This window comes from Chiloscyllium punctatum, chromosome 45 (assembly GCF_047496795.1).
Source record: "Chiloscyllium punctatum isolate Juve2018m chromosome 45, sChiPun1.3, whole genome shotgun sequence".
NCBI lineage: Eukaryota > Metazoa > Chordata > Chondrichthyes > Orectolobiformes > Hemiscylliidae > Chiloscyllium > Chiloscyllium punctatum.
The window spans coordinates 18499660-18522336 of record NC_092783.1 but is presented as its reverse complement, the minus strand read 5'-3'; the positions used below and the strand labels follow the sequence as shown (position 1 = coordinate 18522336).

The window sequence follows — 22677 nt, the reverse complement described above, 5'->3', positions numbered from 1 at the left end:
TCTCAATACTAATTCATTCAAGTATACCACAGTCCCCCTCATTGATTTCTATATCTAACATTGTCCTTCTCAAGAGAGAATACAGACACAAAGTACGCGCTTAAACCCCAGTGTTGTCTTCTGGCTTCACGCACAGAGGGCCATTTTGGTGCCTAATGGGCCCTACTCTTTCTCTGATTGTTTTCTTACCTCTAATATACTTCAAAAATGCCTTTGTATTTTCGTTATTGTCACCCATCACAGTTCTTCCATGTTCTCTTTTCACTCTCTCACTTTAGAATACAATAGAATCTCTACAGGCCATTTGGCCCAACAAGTCCACACCGACCCTCTGAAGAGTAACTTACTCAGACACATTCCCCTACCACTCTACATTTCCTCTGATTAATGCACCTAACTAACACACCCCTGAACACTATGGGCAATTTAGCATGACTAATCCACCTAACCTGCACATCTTTGGATTGTGTGAGGAAACTGGAGCACCCAGAGGAAATCCATACAGACACAGAAAGCACATGCAAACTCCACACAGCCAGTCACCTGAGGCTGGAATTGAACTCAGGTCCCTGGCGCTGTGAGGCAGCAGTGCTAACCACTGAGCCACCATGCTGCCCATAAATTTCTTTGTTGAAACAATCCTCACATTTTCTATACTCCTTAAGGGCATCTGCTGTTGAACCCTCAGTATCTGCCGTAAGCTTTTTTTTTCATAATCTAATCCTGTACTTCCCTTGGCATTCAGATTCCCTGCACTTGTTGGAACCAGCCTTAACATTCACAGGAACATGTTAGCCCTGCAATCTTACCCTTCAGAATGTTTCTCGCTGTTCTGGATTGATTTTCCTGCAAGTAGTTGCACCCAGTCCCTCTCTAAGTCTCAGTTTAAAGTGTCCCCATGATGCAGAGGAACAACGGCTCAGCGTCCATCATCCTTGATGCCATTTCCTCTGGATGGATGAGACACAGTGTCTCCGCAGACTGAGGATAACCTGGGATACTGTCACAGTCTAGATTCGAGTGGTGCTGGAAAAGCACAGCAGTTCAGCAGTAAAACTGCTCCTCGGATGCTCTAATCTAGACTCTGGTTTCCAGCATCTGCCATCATTGTTTTCACCAGGATACTGTCACAGCGCTGTGCCAACTGCTGGATTGAGACCTGTGACCTCGAGGAGCGAGTGACCATCTGATCCCAGTGACCATTTAGGTGGCTTTCATGGGATGAACCCCTTCCAAGGAGCCACTGGAGATCCGTGTGGGATCTGTAAATCATCCAGCCACAAACACATCGAGACTGTGATCGATTTATGCCACATCACACCATCCCATCACATATCCTCGGTGACGGGGTCAGTGCTGCATCCCGGGTGGTGGGATTCCACACTCTAGCTGGCTTCCCCCAGGGTCAGGGTGTGATAGACCGTACACACATCGTGCTGAGAAGGTCACAGCATAACAGAGCAGAGTTCATCAACAGGATAGGGCTGCATTCTATCAACGTGCAAGTGATCATCAGAACAACTTTACAGAGGTGAGTGCGTGATCCCCAGGAGCTGCCATGATGCCTGTAACTATCAGAGGTCTCATGTTTCTGCTGTGTTGGAGGGTCCAGGCTGGTTACTGGGAGACAACTGCAGCCATATCTGGTGGCTGGTACACAAACCATACCCCACCCCCAAACGAGGCCGGGCCGATATACAGTGCAGTCCATTCGTCAGTCGGGGCCATCATGGAGCAGGTGATAGGCCTCCTGAAGATAAGGTTCAGCTGCGTAGATCAGTTGATGGATCTGAAGTGGGGAGATGGGAGGGTTGGTTGCTTGAAGTTCGCTCCAGAAAGAGTGTGCCTCATGATGCTGACATAGTGTCTCTGTATAACAGGGCAGTAAAGAAGAGGATGTGATGGAAGCTGAAGAAATAGGAGGAGGGTGGAGAGCAGTCTCCAGGGAGGAGGATGAGGAGATTGAACAGGAGGAACATCGTGTTGTGCAAGATGGAGCGCAGCAGCATCAGGCACTGTGAACGAGACAGGATCTTAGAGGCACCTTGTTCCAGTAGATAAGAGCTGGGGGCAGTGATCACTTGCTGACTGGAAACACCTTGGTGCTCAACATGCCCAGAGTTTGTTTCTGATCCAAGAGACTAATGTAATCTGTTTGATTTCTACTCAGTATTTGTAAAGAAAACTGAATTTGAGGTGACCAAAGGTGCCCCTGTATGTGATGGTCCCACATTAAACAGCGAAAAGATGCTGGGCTACAGTGGACATTAGGGAAGGAACAGCAATGACTTAGAGAGGGTGATAAGAAAGGATGTGGCTCAGGACATCTCAGATGTATGGTCTGGTGCTTCAACAGTGATAGGTGTGTATAGAAGGGAGTGTCAATCCCATAAGAAATGTTAGGAGAAAGTGAGGACTGCAGATGCTGGAGATCAGAGCTGAAAAATGTGTTGCTGGAAAAGCGCAGCAGGTCAGGCAGCATCAAAAGAGCAGGAGAATCGACGTTTCGGGCATAAGCCCTTCTTCAGGAAAGAGGAGGTGTGCCAAGCAGGCTAAGATAAAAGGTAGAGAGGAGGGACTTGGGGGAGGGGCATTGGGAATGCGATAGGTGGAAGGAGGTTAAGGTGAGGGTGATAAGCCGGAGAGGGGGTGAGGGCGGAGAGATCAGGAAGAAGATTGCAGGTCAAGAAGGCGGTGCTGAGTCCAAGGGTTGGGACTGAGATAAGGTGGGGGAGGGGAAATGAGGAAGCTGGAGAAATCTGCATTCATCCCTTGTGGTTGGAGGGTTCCTAGGTGGAAGATGAGGCGCTTTTCCTCCAGGCATCGTGTTGCCATGGTCTGGTGATGAAGGAGGCCAAGGACCTGCATGACCTTGGCGGAGTGGGAGGAGGTGGTAAAGTGTTCAGCCACGGGGTGGTTGGGTTGGTTGGTGCGGGTGTCCCAGAGGTGTTCTCTGAAACATTCTGCAAGTAGGCAGCCTGTCTCCCCAAAGTAGAGGAGGCCACATCGGGTGCAGCAGATGCAGTAAATGATGTGTGTGGAGGTGCAGGTGAATTTGTGGCAGATATGGAAGGATCCCTTGGGGCGTTGGGGGGAGGTGTGGGTGCAAGTTTTGCATTTATTGTGGTTGCAGGGGAAGGTACCGGGAGTGGAGGTTGGGTTGGTGGGGGGTGTGGACCTGACGAGGGAGTCGTGGAAGGAATGGTCTTTCTGGAACGCTGATAGGGGAGGGGAGGGAAATATATCCCTGGTGGTGGGGTCTGTTTGGAGGTGGCAGAAATGACTTCGGATGATACGATGTATCTGGAGGTTGGTGGGATGGTAGGTGAGGACCAGTGGGGTTCTGTCCTGGTAGCGATTGGAGGGGCGGGGTTCAAGAGCGGAGGAGCGGGAAGTGGAGGAGATGCGGTGGAGAGCATCGTCAACCACGTCTGAGGGGAAATTGCGGTCTTTGAAGAAGGAGGCCATCTGGGTTGTTCTGTATTGGAATTGGTCCTCCTGGGAGCAGATGCGGCAGAGGCGAAGGAATTGGGAATATGGGATGGCATTTTTACAGGGGGCAGGGGTGGGAGGAGGTGTAATCTAGGTAGCTGTGGGAGTCGGTTGGTTTATAGTGAATGTCCGTGTTGATTCGGTCGCCCGAGATAGAAATGGAGAGGTCTAGGAAGGGGAGGGAGGAGTCTGAGATGGTCCAGGTAAATTTGAGGTTGGGGTGGAAGGTGTTAGTAAAGTGGATGAACTGTTCAACTTCCTCGTGAGAGCATGAGGTAGCATTGTTTTGTCAATGCTGTGTCACTACATTAGTGGTGAGGGGCAACTCTGGACTGCCAACGCTTGACTGGGTATAGAGCTGAGGATCAAAGACAATGCCAAAACAAGTGATGCCAGTATATCTGAGATATCCCAGTGCTGATGAGTGCATCCAGCTGCAAGGAAGTGGCAGAATCAGACTAGCATCAGATGGGAAGTGTGACAGAGGTGTGGTAGACAGTCAATGAGGTGAGTTTGAGTTCAGAGTTGGAGATAACTTGGAATGAAAGCTTTGAAGAAGTTCAATGAAAATGACGCTTTGCTAAAATATGGCAAGATTCAGCTCTTGGTCACATGATAAGGAAGGCCATTTGGTCCATCTTAATTCTTCAATCCATCATGATCTACACCCCAGCTGCCTCCATTGCAGAATTTAATTGCTTCTTTAATAATTCTAGAATTTTCCCCTGAAGCATACTGAGAGTCTTATGGTAAAGAAGAGACAATACTAGTCTAAAGTTATATTTTCAGCCCTTTCATGCAGTCTAGGACTTTTATCTTCTTTCCTATTGAAGCGATTAATTCAACTTCAGGCCCATTTATATGAAAGAGCACGTTGCTCAAAACCTCCTTCAGGAATTCTCAGACAACATTTTCATTCAGAATATTAAATAACTTCTGCTCATGTTCTTTCAAGTCTATTTGAATCTTTTATTATTTTTTTTGCTTTCATTGATTGCCCTTTTATCCCTGAAGTTCTGACAGAATTTTTTACCATTATGTTTTCCATCTTCTAAGGTTTCTTTCTAGATCATTCTCTTTCATCCTGAGAATGCCTGGAAAATATTTCATCTTGACAATGCCTGAAAAAACATTTCTGTCAAGAGTTTAGGACATGGAGTGGGGGGAGTGTGAAGATAGTTCAGATAAATGTGGAGATTGGGGATTGGTTAACAGGGGAACACAGAGTTTGGTTGACTCCAGAGTTCTGATTGTGGAGGTAATTTTGTTACACTTGGGTAAACATTTATAAAGTTATGGAGTCATACAGCACGGAAACAGATCCTTTGGTCCAACTAGTCCACAATGACCATGTTCCCAAACTAAACTAGTCCCACCCACCTGTATTTGGCTCATATCCCTCCAAACCTTTCCTTTTCATGTTACTTAAACTTTGTAACTCTATCTGCATCCATCACTTTCTCTGGCAATGCATTCCAGAGTTGATAAAGCATAGCACTGGAAAAAGCACAGCAGGTCAGGCAGCATTTGAGGAGCAGGAGAGTCGATGTTTCAGGTAGGACCCTTCTTCAAGACTGCAGAGGGGGGAGGGGGCTGAGAAATAAATGCAGGGGTGGGGCTAGGGGAAAGGTAGATGTGTGAAGGTAAGAGGTGATGGCAATAGGTCAGTGGGAAGTGAGGAGCAGATAGGTGGGAAGGAAGATGGACAGGCAGGTCAGGTCAAGGGCGTGGACTTGAATCAGAGGGTTGGACCTGGGATGGGGTGGGGGGAGGGGAGGTATGGAAATTGGTGAATTCAATGTTCATGCCATGTGGTTGTAGGCTCCCGAGGCGGAAGATGGGCTGTTCTTCCTCCAGTTTGTGGGTGGCCTTGTGTAGGTGGTGGAAGATGCCCAGAATGGGTATGTACTCAGGGTAATGGGAGGGGGGTTGAAATGGATGTCCACAGGAAAGTGGGGTTGGTTGGTGCATATGGACCAGAGATGTTCCTTGAACTGTACTGCGAGTTTGCGTTCAATCTCTCTGATGTAGAGGATTGGCCACAGCAACAACCTCTGTGGGTCTCCAAACCCAGTTGGTTGTCGTGGTTCAAGAAGCAGCTCAGCACCACCTTCTCAAGGCTTCAACCGATGATGGTCACATCTCTGAAAAATAAAAAAATTACAATTAGAAGTGGGTTGCCTGAGCTTGGCTAATGAATTTTTGCAAAATCTGTCTCCAGTAGGACTTCGGGGAGTGTGTGTGTCTGTGTTTGTCTGTCTGTTGTGTTGGGGAATGCAGGTCCATAAGTGGAAGTAGCAGAACTCAGTGACATGGCTCAAGCTGCACAGATTTCTCTGCAGGAGTATCATGGTTGGGAAGTAAAGGAAATTAATAGAGTGAATATCTGAAGCGCCCTGTTCCTGTTCAGGAGCTGACTGAAAAGTCACTTCCTCTCCCAGGTAATTTCAATGACAACTTTACCTTCATTTGAGAATCTGAGATAACAATAGGCCCTGATAGAACTTCGAAATTCTAAAGTGGCTCAAGAACTGGGCCCCATCCAATCAGCAAGGGTTCATGGATTGGTCCAAGTGTGGTACTTTGTAGAGGCCCAACAGGAAGACCAATCTCCTTTGCTTCACTTACTCAGACTTACCTAATCTGAAATTCTCAGGAAAGCTTTACAGAACTGGAGAGCTGCCAATCTTGTTCGATGTCCTTTGAACTTGGGCAACTGAGTGTTCAGAAAAATCAGAATAGTTAATTTTTTTTTGTGACCGCTTGGGCCTGGAGCTTTGGAAAATACTGGTGGTCTCACTGTTTGGTATCCTTCTTTGAATGTTAGGTGATGGTCCTGCAACAAGTCAAGCTGCCAGACTTGGTGCAACCTCATATGATGCAGCTTTGCTGTCAAGTGCAGAAACCTAATCGATGAGGGGTGGGCTCTGCTGCGTATACTGTTAGTGGTGATCAGGTATCACTGTGGGCAGTGCTGGTGCCTGCTGACAAGCTGCTGTAGCCAGTGATCTCATGGTCTCTCGCTTGGTGTCCACGTAACTTCACCATTTTACTGTGTGGTCGGCTAGGTTCTTCCAGGTTCAATGTTTGTGTCTTCATGTCACACTGTCAAGTGGAGCTTGGGGTATCCCACTGAACTTCTGGCTCCAGCTACTTCCTTACTTCCTACAGAATATCCTTGGGAATGTATCTGCCTTCCATCCTGCAGAAATGCCCCTAGAATCATATAGTACAGGAGAGGTCTTTTGACCAATCCAGTCTGTACCCCAAAAAAGACACTACTACCTATACTAGTCTCACTTTCCCATACTAGGCCCAAAGCCTTCAATGTTACAACACTTAAGCTCTCATCCAAATACTTTTTTTTAAAAAAGTTTTGATGTTTCCCATCTCAACTACTCTCTCAAGCAGTGCATTCCAGAACCCCCACCAACCTCTGGGTGAAAAGGTCTTTCCTTAAATTCCCTCTAACCCTCCTGCCTTTGACTTTAAAATTATGCCCGCCCCCACCCCAGTTACTGGCACTTGACCACTATCTGATGAATGGCCATGTATGTGGTAGTTTTATCTGTGAGAGACATTGCCATATTTGCAATGCTGTCCTTTAATAAGGTGCAGAGAATGAAGCACAGACAGCGGAGATAGGGTTTGCTGAGCCTCCTTTCTCAATAGCTGTGGGTCACCGATGTTTCACCGTCATGCCTTAAGCTACTTGAAGCACAGTTGCCCTGGTCCTAACAGTCAGCCTGGATGTTATTCCAGGCACAGTTCATCACTCAGCAAAAGGTGGTAGCTGTTTTCCCCAGACATCTAACAGTGCTGCACTTAAAGACAGATTGTCTGTCATCACAGATCCAAGCTCACAGAGTTTGCTAACCACTATCGGTGAGGTGTTGTTTACTCTGATGAGGGCAGACATGTGACATCCTATGCACAGGAAAGACAACCCATGATTCTTCGTAGCCGATATTCTGCCCCAGCCACAAGTACAGTGCCATCTTCTTAGAGGAATTCTGTGGTAAACTGTGTTGTATTTTTATCTTCATTTTCTGTCTGGAGTTTGTAGAACTTGCTGTCTAACCTAATGTCATCTGCACAGGTGGTTAAGAGCCAAATCAAAACAACAAGGGTTATCCTGCTAAACTTTCATCTGGCAAAGTCTGAGACAGGAGCCAGTTTATAAGTTTATGCTGAATAACCCATTCAAGCCAGCAAACAGACTGTCCCTTTGGGAAACTAAAATAATCAATCATTTTGGATGAAGGAAGTACCTCCATAGCAAGCGAGATTTGAACCCAGAATCACCGAGCCAGAGGTGGCAGCACATCCCTTAGCTTTTGTATACATTTTAAACCAATCTGTTTGCATAAGGTTATGACACAATTTCAGAGCAGGTAGGACTCGAACCTGGGTCTTCCAGTGTAGGCACTACTGCTGATCCAGTGAGACCCATTTGGACATGTAATGATATACCTCCAGAGCAGGTAGGATTTGAACCAGACGTCTAGGCCTGGGAGATGAGAACACTAGCACTATGCCATAATAACCGCTTAAATCAGAATGCTTACAACTGTCGTTAAATCTAAGCAGGGAGACCCCAATGGATGTGAAATCCATCGCCGTAATCACTTGAAAATGATTATTTTTAATCAAAACGCTCAGGCATGTTATGACAAGTCTCTTTGTGACAGATCAAAGTTCAACCCAGAGCTTTTGGACCCAAGGTAGAGGCATTACCACAATGCTACAAAAGCCCCCTCGTGCCCCTAACCTTTACTCAATTAATATCAGTTGCTCTTAATCACAACTAAAACATGCACATGTGCACACATAACTGACGTTTAGTTTTGATTTGATTTGATCTGATTTATTATTGTCACATGTAGCTAGGTACAGTAAAAAGTTTTGTTTTGCAGTACAGGCAGATCACACTATACGAAGTCTATAGGGAAATAGAGCAGAGCGAGGAATACAATGTTACGGCTGCAGAGAAGGTGCACAAAGATTGAGATCAACATTAAATTTGAAAGAGGTAAAAACAATGACTGCAGATGCTTTAAACCAGATTCTGGATTAGTGGTGCTGGAAGAGCACGGCAGTTCCGGCAGCATCCAAGGAGCTTCGAAATCGACGTATCGGGCAAAAGCCCTTCATCAGGATTCCTGATGAAGGGCTTTTGCCTGAAACGTCGATTTCGAAGCTCCTTGGATGCTGCCTGAACTGCTGTGCTCTTCCAGCACCACTAATCCAGAATTAAATTTGAAATTTGAGAGGTTCATTCTGAAGCCTAATAACAGCGGGGAAGAAGCTGTTCTTGACTCTGTTGGTACGTGTATTTAAGATTTTGTGTCTTATGCCCAATGGAAAAGGTTGGAGGAGATTGGAACTGGGGTGGGAGGAGTCTTTGATGATGTTGGGTGCCTTCCTAAGGCAGCAGGAAGTGTAGATGGAGTCAGTGGATGGAAGGTTGGCTTGCATGATGGACTGGGCTGTGTTCACCACTCTCAGTAGTTTCTGACAGTCCTCGCAGAGCAGTTGCTGTACCAAGCTGTGATACTTGGATAGAATTCCAGGTCCGGACACTAAATTCACAACGTTTAGCACCAGTAACTTGTAACCACATTACTGACACATTTAGTACAAACACTGCGATCAATGAGTAAAACGAAGCTTTCAGGGCAGACTTAACAAAGCTGAGGGGTTGCAGTTTGGGAAACCATTCAACTCAGTCTACTTCTGTTGAAAGAAAATTATGCCAATAGTGAAGAGGAAAAGCGCAAGCCTATTCCAACACAACTCAACATTACCATGTTACAATTGTAACACGCTATGCTTTTCCTTTCAGGTCATGTCAAATCGAGTGTGGAAAATCTTACCAACGTGATTTAGGGCCTAGTGTGAAAAATAAATGCAATCACAGTTCTGTTCAGCTGATTACATGCTACACGCCTTGATTGGTCGTTCTTTCTCCCTATTCTAATATTCATGTTGCCAGCAGGGTCAATGATATATTGTTCTGTTAGTAGATATTCTCCTTGGGCTGTGGGCTTCTTAAAGGAACAGGGTCAATGATATATTGTTCTGTTAGTAGATATTCTCCTTGGGCTGTGGGCTTCTTAAAGGAACAGTGCAACCACCTTGCTGCTGAAATCCAAAGATAAAGAATCACAGCCAAATTCCAACTTGATTAATGCTATCTTCATCATTTTTAATTTGATTACGATGCTGCTTCTACAATGCGCAGGATAGAAAATGAAAATAAAATAGTGTGCATGGAATCTTAATAGATTTCCTGGAAAAATCCCACAGCGTTTCACATGAAATTGAATTCCTTTGAAGTTTAATGTTTGTAATTGATTTGCTACAATAAACTCTGCCCTCCATATTGTAATGAAGATCTACAAGTAATGGAGAAGTTGCAAATTGATATCAGAGCCAATTTTCTTTTCTTTTGTGGGCTGTGGATTTCACTAGCTAGTCCATAATTTATTGTCCTTAACATGGGTTTGCTTGCCAGTGCTATTTCAGAGAGCAGTTAAGAGTAACCACATTTGAAGTCAGAAGGTGGCCTTACTGGGTGAGGATGGCTGACTTCCTCCCCAAAAAATCATAGCAAGCCTGATGGATTTTTAAATTTAAAAAATCGATAGTTATCATGGTCATCATTACCGAAATTAGCCTTCACTTCCAGGTTCGTTAACGGAATTTAAACTCCTCAGTTACAGTGTTGTTTGGGTTTGAACTCGTATGCCAGTGTGTTACAAAAACAGAAATTGCTGGGGAAACTCAGCAGGTTTCCACAGATGCTGTCTGACCTGCTGAATTTCCCCAGCAATATCTGTTTTTCTTTCAGATCTTCAGAATCTGCAGGTCTTTGTTTAATCCCAGAGTATAATCCTGCCCCAATGGATGACTAGTCAATTGTCATTCCTACTACACCATCATCTGTCCCTCATCTGGTCATCACCAGTAGAACCATCTGAGCTGCCTTGAATAGATGACTGATACTTATCCTCCTTATTGACATCAGTCTATATTACTGATGGGGAAATATAGCCATACAGTTACTGCATAATATTTAATGAGCTAGTTAATTACACCTACATCTTAGTTGCATCACCATCTCTTGTGAGACCTTCAATGTAAGCACATTTCTTTCAGCCTTTGACCTGCTCTTGTAGTAAAAGTGTTTATGTGGCTGATGCTGTTCATTTCTGGTCAATGATGATTCTTTAGAATGTGATGGTAAGTCTGTAACAGCAATGCATCAAATAACAAGGGAATTTAGTTAGATTCTCTTTTGTTCGAGAGTGTTATGGACCAGGCCAGACCCCCTCAAAACGTTTCAAGAAGAAGGCCCAGACCTTAACTTCTCTAGTTATTTTGAGCAGGTGTAAAGTAGATATTCCAGGAACGATGCAGCTGGTCAAAACCCTTTGGTTTTAAACAAAACAGAATTTATTTACAGAGTACCAACTGAAACACAAACAAAAGAGAACAGAGTATAGAATAACTTAACCTATCTAACAGACGATCCCAACTTAATGGTGCTGTTCCAAAAGCCTGCAAATTCCCATAAACACCCCCTTGGCAAAAAGGTAAAATCAGGCACAGGTTCTGACAGGAGAGAGAGAGACAGGGCAGAGAGATTTAACATGGTACATCCTTCCCCTGTGACTGTTTCTTTGGATTCCTCAGCTTAAACTGACCAGTAGCTCTGAACAGCCAGACGGCAAAAAACCAAAACAAACCACAAAAAAGGTGAGTTGGGAGAACTGGCCTCTCCCCTTTCATTGTACAAGTGTTTTTTTTAAAGAAACTTGGAAACCATTTTCCTGAGGCAGTACCTGTTAGTTATAATTAAATTAGCCCTAAAACCCACACAAACCAGACACATCAGAACCTCTGCCTTTATGACCCCTCTGAAAAGGAATCAAGGACAAAATAATCTTGTTAAAGGAACAGCATTTTCATAAGATAGAGAGTGCCAGTTTTAAAGTTTTTGCAAAAGAAGCAAATTGTGAGGTAAGGAAAGGTGGTTTTTTCCACATAGTGAGTTTCTAGGTTGTGGAATACACTGCCTGGAAGCTTGGGTGGAGGCCAGGTTGATTAAGGCATTCAAGGGCATTGGATGATTGCTAAAATAGAACTAACATGTGGGGTTCTGGAGAAAAGACAGGAGACTGGTATTATGTTAAGATGCCGAGAGACCAAAACCGGCACATTGGTCTGCACCATAATACTTCCTGGTTCTGTCACATGACAGGATAGCTGGCTGCAGGATAGCCTTGTATATTATCAACTTCCCATCAATTGGTGTGAAAGCAGAAGAAGCCTTTTATACAAAGGAGCATAAATCTGTGGAATGTCACTAATTGAAGCTGAGACCATTTCTAGCTGGATGAAAGGGACCTAAAGACATACGGGGAGCTAAGCAAAATTCAGAGTATTTCATGGAGCAATTTGTTTTTGAGTTGTAATTCTATGTAACTAGATGAAGGAGGTCCCAGATCCATACTGAATCCAGCCAGTGCTGCTGTTTTCACCAGAATAAATCCATACGATCAATAAAATGTGGTCAATAGCATCATTATGCTTTAATATTAACTGGGACATAAACATAAGAAGGAGTAGACTATTTATCCCCTCAAACCTGCTCCACCATTCAATAATGGCTGATCTACTAATAGACGCAACTCTATTTTCCAGCCTTCCTCCTCCCCTTTATTTTGAAACTGTTCCAATTAGTCCCAGAGTCTGCTATGAAGGAAAACGTCACCTCAGCATTCTCCCTGTCCAGCTCTCTCAGAATCTCTGATATTTCAGTAGGGTGGCCTCTCATCTTTCTAAACTCCAATGAATCCAAACTCAACTTGCTCAACCTTTCTTCTTCAGGTTTATGGTCTGGACTTGATTAAAAAGAACATAAGAACTCGGAACAGGAGTAGGCCATCTGGCTTGGCAAGCCTTCTCCACCATTCAATAAGATCATGGCTAATCTTCTCTGAGCTTCAGCTCCACAGTGTCCACCATCCTGACTGACCCTCTGAAAAAAGAAAGCAGCAGCTCATTGTGAAAATGAGCAAAAGTTGGCACTGAACTACAGAGACTAGGAAAACCCTAAACTCAGTAAACTGCCTGTTGTTGTGAGGGGAAAAAAGACCCCTCTTAAATGTATAGCACTAAGCAAGCAAAGACCTTTATTTGAGTACAAGCAAAGGAAAAGGTCTTGGTCACTCAAAGAACACCTCAATGATACGGAGTGTGCAGCGCATATTTATAGCTCATAATGTCCTGGTTTTACTACAATGTTTGGAATGGTCATTCATTATCAACCACAACATTACAGCCCATAATTTAATCAACAAACTGAATTATGCAAGCCCAGCAGATGTCCCTTGTTATCTCAGCTCTCGACCTGGATAACATATTTACTCAAGTTATGAAACTTAAAGCTTGTAGACTGCCCTTGGTCAAGTATCCCATCATGCTAAAAGGGGGTCCACCTAACTAAAGCACTTCTTTCAAAATTGTTAATTCAGTTAATATTAACTGTACTAATATTGACTATTCCATGTCCCTACTTTTCCTGTGCTGAATTATATGATAACATGAGTATTATAAATAACCTCAGCATCTTTGGATAATGGGGCAGGGACAAGACATCAAACATGGCCATAGTCTATGGGTTGTTGCACTGTATGGATCTACATTGTACTCGGATGTAATATATTCCATGGTAAAGTTATCGCTCATGCTATTCATGACTACAAATCAATTATTATTATTTGGGAAATGAAACTAGCGCCAATTGTAGTGCACTCTTACTTTTCATCTTTTCACTATTGGTGGCCATGCCTTCAAGTGCTGAGGCCCTAAGCTCTGGAATTCCTACCCTAAATCTTCCAAACTCTCTCCTTTTTTTTTAAAAGACCACATTTTAAAACTCCACCTTGAAGATGTTCAATGGCTCAGTCTCTGCTGAGCAGACCTCACATCTTTGATCCAGGCTTTAGGTTATTCCCCCTTAATATCTCCAGGAATGTCTAAATATCATTCACCTAATAAGGTTGGTCTGATGTGCATTGGGATATTTAACCACGTGAAACCACGTGTTGTGCACATTGGAATTTATTTTGTTCGGCTGTACAACTAATATAACCTCCAGACACGCAGCGGCAGGGTTATTGAATAGTCTTAAGGCAGAGGTAAAGAGGTTCTTGGACTACCAACGGAACTGAGGGCATCAGGGTAGGCATGAAAATGGAGTTCAGATGATAATCTAAACAGCCATGATCTTCTTGAATAGTGGAAAACATTCAAGGGATCAGATAGTCTATTGCTGCTTGTAGGTTGTACGCTCATGTGGTGTACGTTAGAGTATACATTTTAAGTGACAGGTATTGAAATGGGAGCTCCAGTTAAAAAAAGGGAATATGGAAAATTTGCAAGGTCATCAAATTTTGGTACTTTCTATTTGTAGACTGCCTGCACACTAGCCCAACTTCAGTAGAATAATGAAGCATGGGTTTTCGGTCACGATGGTGTTGGTTTCCTTCCAACAGATGACATCATCCTGTTGAAGTTAGGGTGGGGTCAATTTCACAGAGTAAACCCCCTCCCCCACCCCGACAACACACAATTGAAATCATTAACTGAAGAGCAATGAGAATCTTGGAAACCTGCAGGGCAGAAAAAAGCTCTTCAGCCCATCATGTCCATGCTGGTCAAAAAATAGCCACCTGATAATTCTAGAAAGATTGTGGAAGAGATTAGGGGATGAGAAGGTGAGGGAGGGCATCTTCCAAAAAGCAACATTCAAGTTAATAAAGCAGAACGATCACCTTCTTGGATCAGCAGGAATCCTCCAGTCCCACTCTTGTAGGAACCCCAGCAAACTGTTCAAACTTCCTGTTGAGGCATTGCACACTCTTTGGGCAGTAATGGAGTTACAATTGTCCAGGAGCTCTGCAGCCAGGAGAGATGGACACTGCAGCCTAGAAACCTAGATGGAGCCTTTTGAATGAAGAAGAGAATGCCTGTATATTAATACAGTGTCCCCTATCTAAACAATTATTCTGGGCTTTACATAGACTCAATTTGCTTAAATTAGGTACAGGCCAACATGAAAATGAAGCTCTGTTTTGGGGCAGGACTTATCCATGTCAAAGTACGGGAAATTAAATTACGCTGGAGAAACGCCTCGTCACCGTGACAATGGGTGAGCAGGTCTGCCACCTACTGGCAGATCACAGCCGTGTCTCTATCCTGTGTTCGAAGTACAAATTGGGTGAGTGCATTTTGAATGGCCACCAGGAGAGCTGACAAATGAGCCCAAACACTGGAGTCCCTGCCGGCGTGGACATGGAGGTCCTCTAGAGCTTACCAAAGTAGTCCTGGAATTGGTTGCCCTCAGGAGCCTGGCCTTTCGGTCATTACTGGCTCTATGCTTTGAAGAACCCCAGTGTTCTGTGTAGCTACAGAGGCGAAACTGGCCAAGACTTCGGCAGACAGCGCTACCTCTCCCTTTCTCTTTCACTGATGCCCAGCACTGAAGACTGCTCCCCCAAATTCAAACAGTAAAGCCACCAACAAATTTGGATATGTCCATCTGTTCCAAATACAGCATAATTACTCCAAAATGGAGGGGGTTTTCAGAATCATCATGTTCATTGATAAGTTACAAATGCACAACCAGTGGTTATGATACAGTTGGCTGCTGTTTAAATTGCAACTCTGATCCACTTCTTATATAGAATTCATTGAAGGGCGAGCATTGGCATGTTAGTCTACTCGATGCCCTGTGATGTTAATACCAGTGACTCTATATTTAAAGGGAATTGGGGGCAGGGGATAATTTTTCATGTACATGTTGTCCTGGGAAACTTGCTCCTCACCTACGATAATCAGACTCACCATTTTCGATCTTGGAACCTGAGCAAGTGTTCCCACCCTAAAGGTACACTGCAAATCAGCTTTGCAATATTCAAAATCCCAAAGCACTTCTTAGGTGTGTAAATCAGCCAAAAAAATGACACCAAGCCAAAGAGAGTGATCTGAGGCCCAATAACTTCATGCATGGTTGAAAAGGTAGGTTTTAAACAGAGCCTTAGAGGAGGAGGTGGAGGGGCAGAAAGGAAAATCCGAAATTACTGTCTAGAAAGCTGAAGCATGGTCACCGATAATGAGGTGAGGAAGGTGAGAGTTGCTCAGAAGGCCCTTGACCTGTGTATTAATATAACCTGGCCTGTTCTGCATGACAACCAGTTTGAATGATTCCATGTAAGAGGTGGCTCCAAAGTTGCAGCTGTCATCTGCAAGCGAATTGAGTTCAAAGTTTCAAAACAGTTATCATCACTTCAAGGACTCACTCAAGAGTCAGAACAGCATGTACTCATGGTATATTCACACTCTTCCTTTGATTCATTGACACCTTGCTTCAAAATCGATGGCTGTGTGAAGTTCCATACATCAACCTGCAGGCAGCAGTTCATCAAAAGTTTCACCAATCAATCCTCGACAACTAATGATTGTCCACTAGCCGAAGTAATCTGTCACCTTCAACGTCTGGTGCTAGCTCTGAAGCAATGACTTTCTGAAGAGTATAAACATTTTCTATATTGCAATACACTGTGAGTAAAACTTTGGCATAGTGGTTGCAGTCTTGCTTCTGAATTCAAAAGATGTAAGGCCATTCCAGAGGATTGAGCATGACATTGAAGCTGTAACAGTTCAATGCAGAGGCAATGTGATAATGTTTGTTAATATTTTTGTATTACAGGTGACATATTTTGTCTTACTTGAACTGTGTAACCTTTTGTCTTTGCATATATTTTAATAACAGATTTATGATGATTCATGTGATCACTCTTCTTGAACCACATTAGCTACATTTTTTTTACCATGTCCATAATCTTTGAATTTCTCCCAATCCCCTCTCTTGGATCTGCCTAATTTTCTCATGGTGACATGCGCATGGTTAGCATTTGGATTTGAGAAAAGTGAGCACACGCCCATTATGTACTTTCAGAGGAAGTGCATCCATGTAGCACCTTATCACATCTCAGGTCATTCCAAAGTGCTTCACATTTTTTTTGAGCTGTAATCTCTATTGCTGAATACCTAAGTACAGTGGCTAATTTGCATATATCAAGGTCCCACAGACAAATACTGGCAGATAAGCAATTAATGAACCTCTGGACTTCAAAATGATATTTTATGCATGTGAGATGGATGCAGGTATAGTTACAATGTTTAAAAGACATTTGGATAAGCACATGAATAGAAATATTTTGAAGGGATATGGGCTAAATGCAGGTAGGTGGAACTAGTTTAGTTTGGGAACATGGTTGGCATGGACTGATCGGACTGAAGGACTTGTTTCCATGCTGAATGACAATATGACTCTTCAGGCTCTAAGTCCCATTCAATCAGTTTTAACTGATGCCAGAGATTTTAAGATGTTCTTTTTTTATTTCTCTTCTTTCTGTCGATTTTATGTATCTATTAATCCGTTGCTTCCTTGTCTCTCTGTTACGTTTTCTTTGTTTGATCTGATGTTCACCTAATTATTCTCACTTACACTTCCTAGTTCAGAACCTGTGCAGCTCTTTAATGATTTTTCTACAGCAGTGTTTGCTTACAATGGCAACTGGTTCTCCTTGTTACTTCCCTCTGTTACCAGCTTCTCTTCTCACTCTGGGGTTTCTGTCCTGCGTCCCCAACCTCACTGCTTAACTCCAATTCAAACATGTGCATGTTTCCGTGAGCATGCAGAGTGCTGCATTTACACATGATTTCATGTCTAAAGTCTATGTGATGATGTTAGAGTTTGGAACCGTGCGCATGCACACGCCTGAATTAGCTCATGTGTGTAGTTGCTCACAGTCACCAGCGTCAGTAGGAAGATATGCCATTGTATAATAAAACAATGAACTGTGCACATTAGAAATCTGAAAGGAAAGCAGGGATTGGTGGAGAAACTCAGCAGCTCTGGCTGCATCTTGGAGAGAGAAACAGAATTAATGTTTCGAGTCCAGTGTCCTCTCTTCTGAAATATTAACTCTGCTTTCTCTCCACAGGTGCAGCCAGACCTGCTGAGTTTCTCCAGCAATTTTTATTTTTGTTTAAAATACATAGTTACTTTCCCTAATTACACAGGCCCCAAAAGCCCTGGAGAGAGCACCATGCTGCTTGATATCTTCCTGGTAGCAATTTGTTCAGCGAAAGTCCATAGAAGGGCCTGCTTTCTCTCCATGGGTGCAGCCGGACCCACTATGATCTCCAGCGTTTTTGTTTTAGTTCAAAACTCCATAGACGCTCGACAGGAAAATACACATTTACCAAAGAGCAGGCAGCCTTTGTTTACCACTCACAGCAATATCTTTTGAATATTGACCAAGACATCAGAGCTTCTTGCATTTCTTCAGAATAATGTAAGCTCCCATGGCACTACGTTTATTTCCATTTAAATTGCTGATACTAGACAAGAAAGATGCTGGCATTTCCCTCTTTTGGTCATTGTTTGTTCTATCCTGACATTAGTGTTAACGTGTATATTCATCCATGTTTGTTTTCTCCTTCCACAGAGTCTCAGCTGCATCAAAACTCTCCTGAAAATGAAATACTCCCTGCCAAAGCCAAGGTTCTCCAGTATTTAATGGTCTCCAGTTTTAACCAAGAAGGGATCTACGTATAACTTTGGACTCATATGAGTCCAACAGATCACTCCAACGCATGCATGGCCTGTGATAGCAGATTTGGCTCTGATACTGCTGATAGGTTCCAGGCAAATAAGATGCATAACTGAAGCATTGGAAACTTTAGAAGGGGACATGCTTTAAGACTTCTGCCTCATGAAGGTAACCTGCATCCAGTTGCATCTTGTAAGTGGATGTTGCTGGCCTGGACACACAACAGCATGGGCACGACCCTAAGTGCAGTTCAATCACATCCAGAAAGACGTGAGAATGAATCTGAATGTAACACTTATAATATTGAAGCTGGTACAATGCATTTGTCACCAGTACAGTACAGAGATTGTGCACTGTACTGGGTCAACTACAGCAATAACTTGTATTTATAAAATAACTTTAATTAAATGAAATGTACTTAGGCATTTGGCCCAAAGAAGCTGAAAGCATGGCCACCAATGGTGGAGAAATTAGAATCAGGAAGTTCATGGGGTCAGAATTAGATGAATGCTGATGTCCAGAGGGTTACAGAGAAGATTATAAATATAGAGAGGGGCCTCTATTGAGCACAGTGCACAGATATGGGATAGCAGGTCACATGGTGTATATTTGACTATTAAGTAATTATACAGTGCATTTACATCTGAAACTGTGTGTACCTTGTTAGTCCATTGGGTCCTCTAAGTTGTATTTATGAAAGGACAAACATTACATTATTGCATTAACACAGTCTGTCTATTAACTGTTTTCTTATAATTGTTATGCAGAAACTGAGGCTAACAGGATACATGTAGTACATGAATACCCAGAGATGTGTTAGTATCAGGAACTGAAGGTTCACTGTTCTCCTGCAGTTTACTAAGTTCCTGTGCATGTATATAAATCACGTACTCAGACAGAAAGCCACATTTTCAGACTTACAGGGCTTCAATTTTCTTATTCACTGCACATCATTGCAATCAGCTCAAATCTCGTCAACACATGAAATGTAAAACCAGTGCAGGGGATAGGCAATATAAAAACACCGCAAATGCTAAAATGTACTGAATAATTAGTTAACATTTATTTTTCTCATGATTAACTCCAAAGGTTAATCCATTCTATAACAAGAGCAGTTGAAAGCTCAGTGCTAATGACACAAAAAATACATAGATGAACATCCAAAGGAAGCAAAAAAGCTCAAACATGATCATTTTACCAGCAATTTCTTTGATATATGAAAACAATTTGGATCATTTCAGATTGCTTAACTGTGAAATATTGAAGCATATGTCAGTATAATTCATTCTTAAAGCTACTGTTCTATCAACCTAGCCTGTCTTCCTGAACTGTGCGTTTAGAAACACTCTAAGAGTGTCCTGGAGTCTTCCTTTATGTGTAAGTCGTATAACAGCACAGAAAGAGGCCATTCCATCCATCAGTTCTTTGACAGATTAATCAAAATACATGCTTTGAACATAACTATCATTATTCTGGATTAGTGGTGCTGGAAGAGCACAGCAGTTCAGGCAGCATCCAAAGAGCAGCGAAATCGACGTTTCGGGCAAAAGCCCTTCATCATTTACCCCATAACCATCATTAGTTACAATAACAATGAAACTGGAAGAAAAAAAGGTTGTGTGGGAGGAACTAGGAGATGATGTGATGAAACTTTGAGGAATGTATAAAACATCCATAAATCTCTTCATGTGAAATGGTTCTATTCCATTCACCTGCCTTCTGATTTTCATTGCTGTTGCTCTAACAAATGTTGGGAATTTCTTGGCTGTCCTCAGTATGGATTTGGGAGAGAAGGTGAATTCAGTGAGCTCACACATGCCAAAGCCTGAATTTTCATTATTTTAGTTGCAAGTGCAGAGTTGAAAAAGTTACAAATTTCAAAATTGCTCTGGACTGTCAGATTTTGGTTCAGGGCACCAGGGGGAAGGGTTATTGCTGGTGCCAGGGATGGCACCCCAGCAAGAGTTTGGAGGCAATCTGTTATTGTGTGTAGAAATAGGTTGTCTGAAATGCCAGCTTCAGTGCTTCAATAGTTTGTCCCTGCATTAAAAAAAAATATTCTTCCAGCTCTCACCCGTCACATAATCCCTATGTCCCACCCATGCCACCTAATGTTTCCCACCCACTTCCATGGCTTTCATGACCTCCTTGCTTGCCCATAGCCCTTTAGCCAACCGTATCTCTTCATATTTCCATGCCAACTTAGTACTATCTCCTGCCAACCAAGGACCTCCCCAGGCAACACCCTTTGTACCCACTATGCCAACTCACCACATATTCAATATGGGCAGACTGCCGCACCCATGCTGAACCTAAATAGTTTTTAAAGTTCTAGAGTGTTGATCGTGAATTTGTCATTTAGGAAGCACTCCCATTGAACAAAAAGCATTTACTACATTTGACTTCATTCAGTTACTTAATTCAGTAAGCTTGACAGTTCTTCTGACAACTTGTCAGTTCCCTTGACAGGTTGACATTCCAATGAATTTCATAGTTTCTTTGACAACTTGACAGTGCTTTTGACAGGGTGAAAGTGAGTACTGCAGATGCTGGAGATTAGAGTTAAGAGTGTGGTGTTGGAAAAGCACAGAAGGTCAGGCAGCACCTGAAGAGCACGAAAATTAACGTTTCGGGCAAAAGCCCTTCATCAGGAAAGTTCTTTTGACAGTTTGACAGTTTCAATGAATTTATTCAGTTCTCATGCACATTGATGTCTACCTTTAATAATCTCCAAAAACGTGTGATGTCTCCCAAAGAGTGCCATACCTCTCCCAAAGAGCATCTTACTTCCTCAAAGATACCCCCCCGGGCACCCTAAAGAGTAACCAAAGTGTCTCCAAGGATCTCCAGCAATGTTAGATCTTGCCTTGAAAAGTGAAAAGCCCAGAAGTTTTGTTTTGGACTGGCACATGTACCTGTAACAGTGCAATAGAAATATTCAGTCTCAGAGCGTCAGTGCAATCCTCCAGGAGTTGTTGCGCTGTAGCTGAAAAAACTAATTGAATATTAGGGATTGGTCCTAATAAATATTATGTAAATTCATGCTGCATTACTTATCCAAGTTGAACCGTAAGGAAGATTCAGTATATAATGCAGTATGGAAGAACAGAAGTTCCAACACAGTGATCTTTCCTCCACCAGTATTAAACTTATAATACACTAACGTAAAAGCTTAGCTCAAACGAATGAAGTTTCTCACAATGTACAATGTTGTATTATGGCATAGACTGTGGATCAGTCAGGCCTGTACCTTTAAACCTGAGACTTGGCATCACAACATATGATGTTCTAGTATAAAGGTACATACCTCATCTATCGTCATTCTTTCTGTAATGGAATCAGTGCAGTGTCTTTACACAGTCAGCAATGTGTACAGTAAGCCTAGTAAGCATAGAATCCAGATTCTGTGCGTAAATCTGTGATATTGTGACCGCTAATAAACATAAAGACATGACATGACATGGTATGTGCATGTATGCTAAAATGTTAAAAAAAATTACAAAGCACATCAGAAAACCATTTTGCTGATTAATCTTGAAAATCTCCAAAAACAAAATTGAGAATGCCAAGTTCTCAATTTTGCTCATTAAAAAATAGTCAGTACACCTAAAATGTTAAAAAAAAATTACAAAGCACATCAGAAAACCATTTTGCTGATTGATCTTGAAAATCTCCAAAAACAAAATTGAGAATGCCAAGTTCTCAATTTTGCTCATTAAAGAATAGTCAGTACACCTTGCGTCAATAAGGATGATGGGCTATGATTCCAGAGCTTTTCCCTTTATTTGTGTCCTCATTATTTACACATGGGTTTGATTTTAAAACAGGACTTGAGACACTCTGGAACAATAAAATTGAGAGTATCATACTCCTAGTATTCTAAATGCCAAACTCTCTTTAAACACATGAAACACTTTCCCTTGCTATTTAGATCACAAACACTATCTCTAGTTTCTTGACTCAGGATGACTCCATAATCTGTCTGGACACTCCTTGTAGATCTCTACAGCTGGATTCTTACTCCAGTTCTCCTCATCTAGTCCCCAGGCACTCCCATAGGCCTCAGGCTGCTCCTACTTCAAAACACTCTCTATGTCACTCTGGCATTGCTCCTCTCCAACCTGACCATGACAACATTCCCTGTACCTGAAAGACCCAATGGGACTGTCCAATTCCCTTACCTGATGCTACCCATCACCAGACATCTGGTCCCTCACTGAAAGCAGAATCTAAGTGCCAAGGCTGAACTCAACTCCCCAAAACAAAGACTTAATTAAACTTTTGCTGGACATACTGAGAAACATCATCTGATCTGGCAAGGGAACTGAATGTACATTTAACTTCCCGTATTTTCATAAATGTACACACCTTACTTTTCGAACAATCAGTAGATTATGTAGCAGAGTATTCAACCACAACTGAGTTCTATGTTCAATGATAGCTCTGTGACCATATGTGTGCTTACAAGCAACCTGGGCATACATGGCTAAAT

At 42.8% G+C, this 22677-nt stretch overlaps 1 protein-coding gene across 3 annotated transcripts in view; it reads left to right on the top strand.

The window, feature by feature from the left end:
* Positions 1–20491, top strand: part of LOC140467195 (ras association domain-containing protein 8-like) — a 116964-nt gene extending 96473 nt beyond the window's left edge. For all 3 annotated transcript variants that reach the window (XM_072563380.1, XM_072563381.1, XM_072563379.1), the window contains one exon: positions 18081–20491. In XM_072563380.1, the coding sequence (XP_072419481.1) occupies positions 18081–18190 (110 nt within the window). In that variant the 3' untranslated portion in view covers positions 18191–20491. The remainder of the gene's footprint in view (positions 1–18080) is intronic.
* Positions 20492–22677: the final 2186 nt, after the last annotated feature.